This window comes from Aotus nancymaae, unplaced genomic scaffold, assembly GCF_030222135.1.
Source record: "Aotus nancymaae isolate 86718 unplaced genomic scaffold, 86718_ANA_hifiasm-v0.15.2.pri h1tg000004l, whole genome shotgun sequence".
Taxonomy (NCBI): Eukaryota; Metazoa; Chordata; class Mammalia; order Primates; family Aotidae; genus Aotus; species Aotus nancymaae.
Window position 1 is genome coordinate 15,128,899 of NW_026988415.1, and position 14,279 is coordinate 15,143,177.

General features: G+C 42.3%; 1 protein-coding gene across 1 annotated transcript; it reads right to left on the reverse strand.

Annotated features, from left to right (window-relative positions):
* Positions 1-356: 356 nt before the first annotated feature.
* On the reverse strand, positions 357-9,265 carry CCDC160 (coiled-coil domain containing 160). The gene is made up of 2 exons (XM_012474307.3): positions 9,239-9,265; positions 357-1,782 (listed from the first exon to the last, which is right to left on the reverse strand). The coding sequence occupies exon 2, from the start codon at positions 1,756-1,758 to the stop codon at positions 790-792; it is 969 nt and encodes a 322-aa protein (XP_012329730.2). The 5' UTR covers positions 1,759-1,782; positions 9,239-9,265; the 3' UTR covers positions 357-789.
* Between the last annotated feature and the right edge of the window lie 5,014 nt (positions 9,266-14,279).

Genomic DNA, 14,279 nt, shown 5'->3' on the forward strand with positions numbered 1-14,279 from the left:
TGATGTAAGCTGGGCAGGAAGCTTCCAAACCTTCCCCTGGTCGAAATTTGGGGAGAACTGTGTAAACAACGCCCCTTACTGGTCAACATAAGAAAACACAAAAGCCACAGCTGACAAGAGCAGGCCTAGCAAAGGTCACAGCTATCTGTGTCTCTAAATCGTCTTCTAGTCTATGGGAACTGTGGCCAGGTCAAAGGAGAAAGCCTGAGGAAAACAGCAGGGGGAGGAAAAAAACTACATTTTTTTCCAGAGATGTTTATATCTACCTAATTAAAGTTAGACCCCCAAAGCAAGCAGATACATTTTTGGAAACCCATTGAATTTGAACAGGCAGTTACAAGACCCACAGGCATATGTTATGCTTATATGCATAAACAAGATTTTTATTGTTAACATCAATGAACACAGATGGAAAAATATTCACGTGCCAAGGACATATTGCTTACAAAATCACAAAATGGCTGTAGATTTGTATTCATAAATGATTTGGTGAATCACTATGTGTTTTTGAGTGAATATATGTCTTATATATATATGTGACATATATGTGTCACATATATATAGAAATGAGATTTCCAAAGCTTCATTTCCACTTGTACTCCTGCAATAACTTCATTAGAAAGAGAAAGCAGAAGCTTGGAAACATCTGTACGTTTTACAGATACTGTGATTCACCAAAAATGAAAATTACATTTTATTACATATATTTTAAGTAGTACACAAAGAAAAGACAATAAACGCTGATTTGGCTCAATGACTTGCCTAATGGAAGGGTTTTTTTAAGTTTTTTTAAAAATCCCCAGTAAAGTGGTCAAGGATACTTGATGATGTTGCCATCGAAGCAAAGTGTTTTCTAAGCAACTCCAAGGCTCTGTTATTTCTTGCTTGTAGGGTCTTCTCAGCTCTCAGTTCATTCTTGATGGCACTGAGCTCTCTGCAGATCTTTGCCATTTCTAATTCATAATACAATTTCATTTCTTCTTTTAGGAGCACATTTCCAACCTCGGTTTGATGCTTTAACTTCCTAATAGCTTCTTTCAAATCTCTGTTCTCTAGGTTCAACTTGTGGATGACTTCTCTGGCTTGCTGGAGCTGTTCAGTTAAGTTCTTTACATTTGTTGCTTTTTCAGACAGGTCATTTCTTAAAGTTTGAAATTCATAGTCACTTTTTGCAGCATCCATCTCTGTTTCTTGAAAATTTAGAGGTTTTGTGAATACTTCCTTTTTGGAGTACAAAAGTTCTTTTTCAGCATTTTCAAATTCCTCTTCTATTTTTCTACATTTCATATTGAGTTCTTCCAGTTCTTCATTCAAAAGATTCAAGCAAAGTTTTGGAGACATTCTTTCAATCAATTTCTTTCTAATGTCTTGTCGTAGTAGTCCTAAGTTATCTGTACTGCAGGTAGAGTTATCTTCTGTGCTGTTAAAGCTTTCTTCTGTTATAATATTCACCTTAGATGATTCGCAGGAAGCAGAATTTGTGTCTGTTTCATTCCTTGAAATGTTTATCTTGCTCTCTCTTAAATTTGGTTCTTGTTCTACTTCATTTAGTTGGAAAATATATTCTTTCTTCGTAAATTTATTTTCTTCTTGAAACTTTCTGCTGGACAAATTATACATTTCTTCCATTCCCTTGCTGCTATCTGCAGTCGTTTGTTCAGAAGAAGATTCAGGCTGAGAAGTCTCTTCTAGAACATCCTGTGCACTTAAAAAAGGAGTAAACATATTCTCCTTCCAGTGTTTTCTTCTAGCATCCATTTCTCCAGGCACCTCTTCCAATATCTGAAAAACAAAATTTAAAACCAAGGTACATTATTTACACTAGTAGCTAGTATCGTAGAAAGAAATAAGAATGCTGGGTGAAGAATCTAAACATTTGAGGTCTGGCTGTCTCTCAAACTCACTGAACGACTTGGGCCTCAGTTCCCTCATTTAGAAATGGAAATGGCTAAATGAGCTAAGTTCTACAGAGGTTTCTAGCTTTAAAAGTCTCTGATCCTATGAAATAGAACTAGTAAACTGACATATTTAGCTACTTAACTGTACACAGAGAAAGTGATTCTATAAGAAAACAACTGTACACATAAAAACAGACTGCTTTAAAATAATAAAAGTGATTTGAAATTAATAGGTTAATGTTGGTAATTCCTGTGCTTTCAATGTGTCTTATGCCTTTCTAGTTCTTTTGGACTGGACTATTGTTAATTCAATCGTTAAAGTGACTAAAACATCAGGGCTTAATGAAATGTGAGCTGCTTTTGGTAAGGTATACCATGCAGACTTCCTTATGACTAACTGCCAAATGCCCTTCTGTCTTGACCTATAAATTCCTGCTATTCCAGTCTTGGGCTTTGCTTTTAGGCAAGACTGCCAAGTGTACAGAATTCTATCCGTTTTGACAGCAATTTCATGAGGAGAACCTAATGTCAACAACTGAAAATATTAATGCCACCAAACGTGTTTTTCTCAAGGTATTGATTCTGAGTGTACTTCTAGGTGAAAATTTAGCACACTAAATCACTACCAACTTCCCAAGTTTATAAAAATATGAAGATGATTATTTTGTTTCCAAAAGAGTCTTCCCTATCCAAAGGGAATACTTAAAGTACAGCTTTCCCAAAGCAGTGAAATATTTGATAAGTGACTACTTCTGAGGGAAGGGAGAAAGAAGAAGCAAGGCAGCATGTGGAGGGCCACCGGAACTCGAAGCCACCGACTGGCAGCTGAGGTCAGCCCTAAAGGATGAGAAGAAAGAGAGGGTTACTTTATTCAGGTTATATATTAATTTACCAAAACATATTTGTACTATCACCATGGAGAAAAATCAAAGTATGCCCGCATCTCTTTTACCTATGGACTCAAATGTAATTTTCTGCTGGTAATGAGAAATGGCAAATGTTGTGTTTATTTCTTAATTAATATTTTCATTGATTATTTATAACAATTTTGGAGAATACGAAAAGCACACAAAAAGAAGGAATCTTCATAATATCATGGCCCTGAGATAACTACTTTTTGATGTATTATCTCTCCAGTCTTTTCTTTTTAGCAACAGTAGTTTATTTTAAATAACACAGGTTTTCCTTACTATGAGCAATGAAGGAATAAACTTGATACCTACAGGTACTGAACATGCCTCTCCCCTTTCCCTCACAAAAGATGGAAGGAACTCATCATCCCCAAGGGTACATCCCTACTGGCAACTACTTGGCTTTGAGGAAAGGGGAAAGTACACATATTCTTAAGATGAACTATTTGGACAGTTCAGTGAAGGTACTAAAATGATTGGTCCAAAAGCCAGAAGCCAAGCTTTCTCGAGGTCATTCAGACCATAGTGATAAACTCAGCCTTGAAATTCACAATATGTATTTGCCATTGGAATATCATCTTCTTTCTTTTGAAATACTCGTTTCTGACTTTTATTATTCTATGAGTCACCATTCAGAAGCATCATTGACTGATCTGTTCTTAAAGGGAAATGTCATTATCTTGGTTTCCCTCCTCTCTAGAAATATAAATGCAAAACGGTAGGCATTATTATAGCAATCGTCGAGGAAAGGAACAGAGAGAGGACAAAAGAGGGTGATGTTAATTGCTAGTCACATTTTCAGCAGTCCAATTTTTACCGGACAATTCTGTAGATGATAAAAATGCTTCTAATCAGGTAGCAATGGCAGAGAGATTACTATTCCTCTTACTTAATTCCAGATGAAGGGCATTGGTGGGATTGATTAAGAAGGAGGTGAGCACAGGGACAATGTAAGTGTGGCCACTTTATATCTGGAGATAGCAAGAATGACACATCTGAGATGGAGGTCTAGGCATGGATAAAGGTTAAAATAGAAAACTCTTTTCATTAATAATTTTGCTCCTTGGAAAACTTACTTCTACATCCAGCCATCCCATAAATCTCTGGTAAAACACATACACATATACACACTCACACACACACAGAGAATTTTTAATTTTCACTATCTTTCTTCCCTGAGCCTCTGTATAATTTCCTGGGTGTCTGAAAGGAAATGCCTTTCAGTGAACCCTATACAGCTACATAAATGTGAAGAGTCCACTTATGACTAAGGCCCACAGAAGTTAAATGACTTGACCAAGGCCACACAGCCCATAGTAGTAAAACTGAGGACTCTGTCTCCCAGGTCAGCGTTTGTTCTAAAATTCTTCTTTATTCATCTGCTAGGTTTCATTCCCCAAATTGAAAGAAAACAACCCACTATTTTCAAAGCTTAGGTATCTTATAAAAAAAGGCCACAAAAGAAGAGAGGAAAAGTGAAGGGGGAGGGTAAGGAGAACTGCATGTCACATTTCAAAGAACAGAAAGAGAAAGGTTTGAAAAGCCTTTTGGAATTTCCCTCCCATGGCTTACACAGGGCAGGGTCAAGGGGTCTCTGAGCTGCTCTTTTTTTTTCTCTCTCTCTCTCTTTCATTGGCAAGATATCCTTTAAGAGCTTGTTCCCAAATCGAGTCACAGAATGTGGCAAAGCCCAGACTCGGAGTAAAAGCTGCCCGTCTCATTTTCTCTTCACAAATTGCACTGTTTGGTTTTTTTATGCAGAACGAGTATGGCATTAGTATTCTCTGGCAAGAACAAGGAATATGCTTTCAGGCAATGACACTCCTCTACCCTGGCCTGGCAGCCATTTTGTTCTCAATAAACTCGACTAGGTAATTTGTTCCAGCATAAGGCAAACCAAACCAGAAGCCATTACTGAAAGTGTAGGCATGCCTGTTAGTGAGTCAGCTGCAGACATTTGTTAATAAAAGTGCCTACCCAACACTACACTGGATACCGAAGGTCTGAAGGGTAGGGGAAGGAGGCCCAATGGGGATGAAAAACTGGCTTCTTTAGAAGCAAATAATCCAGAACACAGACAGGAAAACAATAAAATCATATGACAAAAATAACATCAGTAGTCCTTTAAGACAGCAATCCCCCAGAAATCCTTAGGGTTGCACTGCTAAGGCATGTGTGTCTACAATATGATTGCATCTATTCATTTGTGTCTGACATGAATTAATAATGGACTCCTGATGGTTCTAGTTAGTGTCTCACTGAAAACATCACCATTTCTCCTCGAGTGACTTTTTTTTTGCAGTGGCAAAGTAATAGGACATTTTTGTGGTGTAAGAGATCTCTTGTCCCATGAAAGTGGTTTGTGTTCACCTAAAGAATTTGAGAACCACTGATAAAACAAATTGAAGATGAATTTATAATATAACATGATGTAACATAAATGTTGAGAGCTAAGCAAAGAACAATCATTTACTACGGACCTATAGGTGCACTGTTCCATAAAAATCTTAGAGGAATGCATATCGAGTCTCAAATAGGTCCGGAAAAGAATACACTACTGTTTACCCTGAAAGGAGAAATCCAAAAACCATCTCAGTTTCATTTTTGAGCTGGGGCCCCAGACAGTATAATCATATTAAAGTGGACGTGAAATTTAATTATTTGTTTTCTAAAATATTCGCATTTTAAATCACAGGCTTTAAGGAAATTTGATAACATGAATCAAATAGTTTTTTTTCTGTTGCCTTATCCCATTTATATGGTCATGGTGGCTCACATCTGTAATCCTAGTGCTTTGGGAGGCAGAGGTGGAAGGATCACTTGATGCCAAGAGTTCAAAACCAGCCTGGGCAACATAGTGAGACACGTGTCTACAAAAATTAAAAACAAAATTAGATAGGTGTGACGGTGTATGCCTGTAGTCCTAACTACTCAGGTGGGAGGATTGCTTGAGCTCAGGAGCTTGAGGGTGAAGTGAGCTATGATCATGCCACTGTACTCTAGCCCGGGAAACAGAGCAACACTCTGTCTCCTTAAAAAAAAAAAAAAGAAAGAAAGAAAGAGGGCCAGGTGTAGTGGCTCACACCTGTAATTCCAGCACTTTAAGAGGCCAAGGCGGGTAGATCACGAGGTCAAGAGATTGAGACCATCCTGGACAACATGGTGAAACATCATCTCTACTAAAAATACAAAAGTTAGCTGGGCGTGGTGGTGTGCACCTATAGTCCCAGCTACTCGGGAGGCTGAGTCAGGAGAATCACTTGAACCTGGGAGGCAGAGGTTGCAGTGAGCTGAGATCGTGCCACTGCACTCCAGCCTGGCAACAGAGCAAGAGTCCATCAAAAAGAAAGAAAGAAAGAGAGAGAGGAGGAAGAAAGAAAGAGAGAGAAAAGAAAGAAAGGAAGGAAGGAAGAAAGGCAGGAAGGATTTGGTCTCAAATTTTCAGGACCATCTCTTTGCATACATTTAGATCTGCCTGCAAAATTCCATTGTTCTTCCAGGCAGAGAAGGTAGGGACTGGAAAACAGTTTTGGAAGAATGCCAAAGGCTTTTTCCCATCTCACAAGTCTTTCCTGTAAAACTTTGTAAACTGGGAATGTTGGTTGGAAAAGGTCATCTTCAACCCATGTTGAGTAACATTCTGTCACTATCCTCTGTTGCTTAGTAGCTCTCAACTCAGGGCATGGCTTTTAGTCACTGCCCGGAGGCAGTAAGGTGAAGACAAAGGGCTCCTCTTAGCATAAAGAACTTTCTCCCCTTATTCGTGGATGGTCTGTTCTCTGGACCCTCATAAAAACTGCTCCACCAAAAGAGGAAAAAACTCTGTTACAGAGGAAATCACTAGGTTTGCTTCTTTGCTCAACTGTCCAATTTATTCTCACTTCAAAAATTTATTCTCACTTCAAAGCAGTGATTCTTAATCTTTTTTTTTTTTTCCTGCTTCCACTGTTTCCAGGCACAAAAACACTCCCATCACTACCCTCCCTCCTTAGAAGATTCTGACCTTCCCCCTCTAGGGGAGATTCCCCATTCTCCGCCCTCTTTCACTGACTTGCAGAAAACCATTAAATACCAAAAGAAGGACCTAAATGAACTGTCTGAAGTCAAGATGGATCAATATATTTTCCCGTGCAAAATTGTGGGGAAGAAGGAAAAGGAAGTTCTTGAGAAAGGAACTGAGTGTGGACTACAGTGGAAAAAAGACTGAAGGAGTCAGGTATCTTGGCTCCCACATTTTAGAACTGTGAGCCCCAGATTCTTCAGGTTTAAAATAGGGCCAATGTACCTGTTTCACAGGTGATTAAGAAAAATGAATGAAAATGGAAATGAAGGCAACTTTTAAAGTGTACTGTAAACAAAGGGCTTTGCTCATTTTCAGGTTTTCCTTACCCTCCCTTTGAACATAAACCAGCCAGTTAAACAACCTAACCTTTCTCCAGAAATCCGTACTCCAAAGTGGCCGGCTGGGAGTCATCCGACTTCAGAAAAAGTTAGTTTGAAAAAAAAAAAGTAGGTACTATTAAAATAAACAGAAAGAAGCCTAAACTCCAATCTCAGATTAATGTAATCTGCATCCTCAGGGAAAAATTAGCCCTAACTTCTGCAAGTTAGTTGCTGATGTCCCCAAATTTCTAAAGCTGTACTGATTTTTATCTAAGCAAAAAAGTGGTAGTCTTTTCTACACCTTAATATATCAGCATTTTAAAATCACCAATTACTTTATGAAGAGTTTTTCAAATGTCCCACTGTATTTCAGAGGCACCAATAACCTCTCAGAAATACAGGAGTATTAGTTTGAAGATTAGCAAGGATGACTTTGCACTCTGAATCCTGTGCTTCTGTGGCATTTCACACAGACCTTTATTATACAAATACACAATGATGGTCTGGCATTGTTACCTGACAATAAATATTTGTTTAATGAATGATCCTTAATATTCTTCCTGAAATCTCTACAATGCTTTGATTATAATTTAGGGGTGTGTATGTGTTTTTTTAAAGACATAATTTGTCTGCTGGCTTATAAAGTTTTGAGGGGTGGCATTTTAGGGAAAGCACTTTTATTTTTCCCTTGAAGTTTATTTGGCTTACCTAAAGTCTTCAGGACACTTTTCTTTCATATTTTTATAAGGCCTCTCTGAGAGTATACTGACAATGCAGCTAGATTATCAACTTACAAGACTGAAGAGTTACATTGTGTAATGCTCTGTGCTTCTAAACACCCCTAACAAGACATCAGCCATCACGACTGTCCTTACACTTCCTGGGGTCCAAGATCTTCTATCTACTGGATATCCTTGCCTTCCTTCGCTACTTTGAACTGGGGCGGGGGGGCGGGAAATTCCTCCTCCCTCCATGTAATGGAGAAATGTAACTAACCAGAATGCCCAAACCCGTGTTTATATCTGAGATGTAGATTAAAATGACAAGTGATAAACTTAGAATGTCATTTGGTCTATCTGATATGTGATACCAGACACTAAGAGGTAATTTCTCTTTCTGTCAACCCATTTCCCCAGCTATTATGCCACTAAGTCTTCCTTCCCCAAGTCATACAGATATCAAATGGGACAAGAATCATGGTGCCACTTTACAATATCTCCTCACTTTTAGCACCTATTGAGCAAAGGAGCCACCCTGGCTTGTTGTTAACGAGCATGCCAAGAACCGCATTAGCAAAGGTCTGGAGTCCAGGCCTTGCCTCCCTCCCTCAGAGTGCAATTAATTTGAGAAAAAAAACAAAATAGGAAAACATCGAAAAGGGAAGGCATACTGAATTTTGCCTTCATCTGTCAGGGTCCTAATAAATGGGCCAAAGTGTCCACTTCCTGGGACAAATTGTCTTCTCTATTGCTTGACAGCTATTGAGGGGGAAGAAAGAACCACTGTAAACTGGCCCTGTGAATGGTTACTACTACTCAATTCTCTGTTATTAATGTCAAGTTAGGCCTTCCAGAAGAAAAGACACGGGGAGTCACCTTAATTCCGAAGGCTGAGACTTTATTAGTTTGGGAGTCACATTCTTGCTCTAAAGCTGTATCTTTGTATGCATAGTTTGGGAGTTTTCTCTGTAAATGGTTAACTGAAACTCCTGCCATCGCTGCCTCCTGAGGACAGAAGGTGGCTCGGGGTCAGGGCGCTGCTTCGGTCCCTATCGCAGGTAGCACTTACCTCCCCAGTCCCGACCTAGTGGCTGGAGAGGCCTGACCCCACTCCTCTTTCCGCACTGCCACTCCCACGCCGTGGTCCTTTCCCTCCCAAACGCTCTCCAGCCCCGGCCTGGGGCTCTAAGGAAAGAAGTAACCTGCCCTGGGGGTCGGGGTGCGGACTTGGGCGCCTGCCCATGTCTCCCTGCCCCTTCGTCCCCTGTGTCCGGGAAGAAGAGGGGCGAGCCCCGGGGAGCCCGGGCTTTCCCGTCCGCAGACAAACCTGGAAGCGTGGGTGCGGTCTGGAGAGTCCGATCCTCTCTTCCTCAAAGCCAGCCACCACTGGCGCGCGGCAGCCCCTCGTTAGGCTCTGGTCACCGCGACCCAGCCGGGCCGGCTCCGGGCTGAGTCTCCGCAGTGCAGCGCCAGCGCGGGCAGCGCGGTTGCCTAGCAACGGGCCGGCCCGATTTAAAGGGACCCGCACTCGGGGCGCGCGCCGCGGGTCGGGTGCTGGCGGTCCCGCAGTCAAAACCTGGCCCGAGGACTGAGCATGCCGGATGGAGCGGGTACTGCCCGGCAAGAATTAAGAGCTCATGGGAGGAGAGCTGAGTCAGAGTGGGAAGGGGCCAGAAACTGCAAGACGGCCCCACCCGCAGTGGGATTATTACGGAGGGTCTGGGTGACTCACAAAGCCACCTGGTCACTGTGACTGTATGGGGGTCAAGTGGGTGTGGCATTGGGCCAGTTCCTAGGTCTGCTGTTATTAGCATGACATGGTGGAGAGTTTGCTCCGGAAGGTGCCAGGATTTGCTGCAGGGTTGCTAACTAAGCAGGAGTTCCACCCCACCCTCCATCCCCACGCACACCGTCACGCATTAGCACAAAGAGCTGACTTCTGACTAAAGTTCTAAGGACGTTAGGTCAGGAGAGCATTTCGCCGTGGCTATGCCCCTACGGAAGACTGGGCTTGTATGTCAGAGAGCCCATGGTTTCCTTATTTGCCACTCAGGAATTTCTCTAAACCACTCTTGCACCCTACTTGAATTTAAAACCCGTTTGGGGCAACTAGTTCCACACTACCGACAGTGTAAAATTGTTTCCTTTTATTGGTCCCCAAAATACTCTCTTCCTACTTCAAAGATTGCTCACAACTTCTCGGATTTGTTTGGGTGACAAGCCCATGCTTTTCACTGTGTTACAGATTCTAATCACTGTATTTTGCTGAATCAATAAAATCTTCTGAGTTTTAGGCCAGGTGCGGTGTCTCATACCAGTAATCCCAGCACTTTGGGAGGCCAAGGCGGGCAGATTACCTGAGGTCAGGAGTTCGAGACCAGCCTGGCCAACATGGTGAAACCCCGTCTCTACTAAACATGCAAAAATTAGCCTGGCATGGTGGCGCATGCCTGTAGCCTCAGCTACTAAGGAGGCTGAGGCAGGAGAATTGCTTGAACCTGGGAGGCGTGAGCTGAGATCGTGCCACTGCACTCCAGCCTGGGCGACAGAGCCAGATTCTGTCTCAAATAATAAATAAATACTCCAGGCACAGTGGCTCATGCCTATAATCCCAGCACTGTGGGAGTCTGAGGTGGGCAGATTACCTGAGGAGATAAGGAATTCGAGATCAGTCTGGCCAACACGGTGAAACCTCATCTCTACTAAAAATACAAAAAAATTAGCGTGGCTTGGTGGCACACATCTGTAATCCCAGCTACTCGGGAGGCTGAGGCATGAGAATCACTTGAACCTGAAGGTGGAGGTTGCATTGAGCCAAGATTGCACCACTGCACTCCAGCCTGGGCGACAGAGTGAGATTCCATCTCAAAATAAATAAATAAATAAATAATAAATTATCTTCTCAGATTTTGATTAGCCTGGTTGCCCAGTACTAATCCTTCCACCACCACGATGGACCTGACCAAGGCTGTGACACCTGAAACCGTGGGTCTGTGGTGTCTGAAATAGCAGCAAGAGTGATTCTTAATATTTTCTAGGAAGCGTGAGGGTGAAAGGAAATATTGGCTTTGGAATCTCAAGTGAAAGGAGGTTTAAGAACTTTTACAAAGTGCCAGTCCAACTTATCAAAGACCTAGCAAGGGAGTGACTTAGGAACAACACCAGGATACATTTCAAAGCTTCAACACTTCTTGGGAACCGGACGTAACAGGTGTCTGGGAGCTGGCAAAGCTTCATTCAGGTGCCCTGAGGCCTAGTTCTCAATCCCCTTTTTCCTCCTTAGAGAACCAAAGTCAACAACGGTTGGAGGCAGGAATCATCAGTCAATAATAAAATAAAACCTGTCAATGTGTGTTTTATTATTGACTGACTCCTTCAGAATTAGTTTGCGGGTCTCTGACAAAACTTCCCTTGATGTTGACTCTCCAAATTGCTATGCATGTGCATGTATTTTTTTTTTTTTTTTTGAGACAAAGAGTCTCACTCTGTCACCCAGGCTGAAGTGCAGTGGTGCAACCTCAGCTCACTGCAACCTCTGCTTCCCGGGTTCGAGTGATTCTCCTGCCTCAGCCTCCAGAGTAGCTGGGATTACAAGCCTGCACCACCATGCCCCGCTCATTTTTGTATTTTTAGTAGAGACAGGGTTTTGCCATGTTGGCCAGGCCAGCGTTGAACTTCTGACCTCAAGTGATCTGCCTGCCTGGGCCTCCCAAAGTGCTGGGATTACAGCCGTGAGCCACCGTACCAGGCCTGTCATTTGTTTTAATGATTTTACAAGTATCCCGTTTATTTTTGCTTAAGGTAAGATCCCTTGTTAGTATAATAAAGGAATATTTCTTAATTGCTCTGTGCCTCACCTTCCTCCTTTGTACAATGGGAATGCTAATTGTACTTAACTCATGAGTGTTGTGAGGATCAAGTGAGTTCATGTTTTTAAGACCCTTAGAACAGTACTTGACACAGAGTAAATCCTATATAACTGTTCACTATTCTTATTATTATCTTGCCTTATACATTCATTACTTTCCTAAAATAGAAATATATATACGCTGATGGTGATAATTCAGGGTGTGTTCTGGAAAATGGAGTCAGAAATCTTGAGATCCAGAATTCCAAACCTTTATTTCAGGTAGAGTTTCAGACTCTCACCAAGCAACTCCACACCACCCCCATACCCCATATTCACGAATAAAAGGCACCAGGATTACTTTGGTCTTGCTGTAATTATCTTTTTAAATATGGTGGGTCACTCCTTGTACTGGAGGTATCAAATGGCAGAGGATCAACAGTGATGAGGACAGGGAGTTTTGTTATTCAAAGCTACTGCAAACTTGGAGATAGGTTTTCAAATATGTAAGTCAGAAAACATTTACTATCCTCTGGAAGATATAACAATACTAAGGCAACAAAGCACTTGATATTATATTAATAGAATTACACAGTTAGACGATGGAACCCAGCCTTCTCATTTTACCACGTAGGAGACTGAGACCCAGAGAGAGTAATGTGACTTTTTCTTTGATCATGCAACAAAATAGGCTATTTTGATTGCCCTGGAAAATGATCCTAGTTTTAGTAGCCTCAAACTTGGGCTATTTGGGGCAATGAAAACATATACATTTATAAGCATATATATATATATAGAGAGAGAGAGAGACAGGGTCTCACTCTGTCACCAAGGCTGGAGTGCAGTGGTGTGATGTCAGCTCACTGCAACCTCCACCTCCCAGGTTCAAGCGGTTCTCCTGCCTCAGCCTCCCGAGTAGCTGGGATTACAAGCATGTGCCACCATGCCTGGCCAATTTTTTGTATTTTAAGTAGAGACGGAGTTATACCATGTTGGCCAGCGTGGTCTCGAGCTCCTGACCTCAGGCGATCCGCCCGCCTCAGCCTCCCAAAGTGCTGGGATTATAGGCGTGAGCCACCGTGCCTGGCTCATAAGCATGTATTTCATGTGGATAAACCATTTGTGCAGATAATAATAATAGCTAGCATTTATCACACCCCGCCTATACATCAGCAAATTCTGTTGGCCATACCTTCCTTATGTGTCCAGAATCCGACAGCTTCTCACCATTTGCACCTTTACCACCCCTCCTCTGCCCTCGTCGTCTTTCGACTGGACCTTTGCAACAGCCTCCTGCTTCTACACTTGCCCACTGTATTCTTTTCCTCAAGTCGCCATAATGAAGTATCGCAAACTGAGTGGCTTAAAGCAACGGACACTTATTCTTTCACAGTTCTGGAGGCTTAGAAGCCCAAAGCTAAGGTGGTTTGAGGTGGGTTCCTTCTAGAGGCCCTGAGTGAAAATCTGTCTCTCCCAGCTTCTGGTGATTGCCAGCAATCCTCAACCCTCCACAGCTTGCAGATACATCACTCCAATCTCTGCCTCCGTCTTCCCACAGTCTTCTCCCTATGTGTCTGTGCGTCTTCACATGGCTGTCCTCCCTCTATGTATGTCTGTGTGCCCAAATTCCCTTCCTCTTATAAGGATGCCAGTTGTTGGCTTAGGGCCCAGCCTAATCCAATATGACCTCATCTTAACTTGATTGCATCTGTAAAGACCCGATTTCTTTCTTTTTTAATTTTTTTTTTTTGAGATGCAGTGCTGCTCTTGTCCCCCAGGTTGGAGTATAATGGCTCGATCTCAGCTCACTGCAACCTCTGCCTCCCAAGTTCAACTGATTCTCCTGTCTCAGCCTCCCAAGTGGTGGGACTACAGGCGCCTGCCACCATACCTGGCTAATTTTTGTATTTTTAGTAGAGATGGAGTTTCACCATGTTGACTAGGCTGGTCTCGAACTCCTGACCTGTTGATTCACCCTCCTCAGCCTCCCAAAGTGCTGAGATTACAGGCATGAGCCACGACGCCCAGCAATAAGACCCTATTTCTAAATAGGTCACATTAATAGATACTGGGGGTTAGGATTAAACATATCTTTTTGGGGGACACAATTCAACCCACAACACCTGCCCAGCATCTATTCTCAGCACGGTATCCAGAGAGACCATTACAAACTATTAAGTCGAATCATGTTACAACTCTGCTCAAAGCCTACAAAGGCTCTCAATTTGATTTCTAGTAAAAGCCAAAGCCTTTTAAATAGGTCCTATGGGATTCACATGAAGAACCCTCTAACTCCACACTCACACCCACAATACCTCTCTGATCTCCTTTCCTACCCCTTTGGCCCTTGCTGGTACCAGTCAACAACATGGCTGCCTTGTTGTTCAGAGAATACGCGGGCACCCTCCCACCATTAGGGGCTTTGCTCAACCTGTTCCCTTTGCCTTGAACGCTCCTTCCCAAGACATCCACATATCTTACTTCCTTACCTCCCTCAAATCTTTGTTCAAATCCTAGCTTC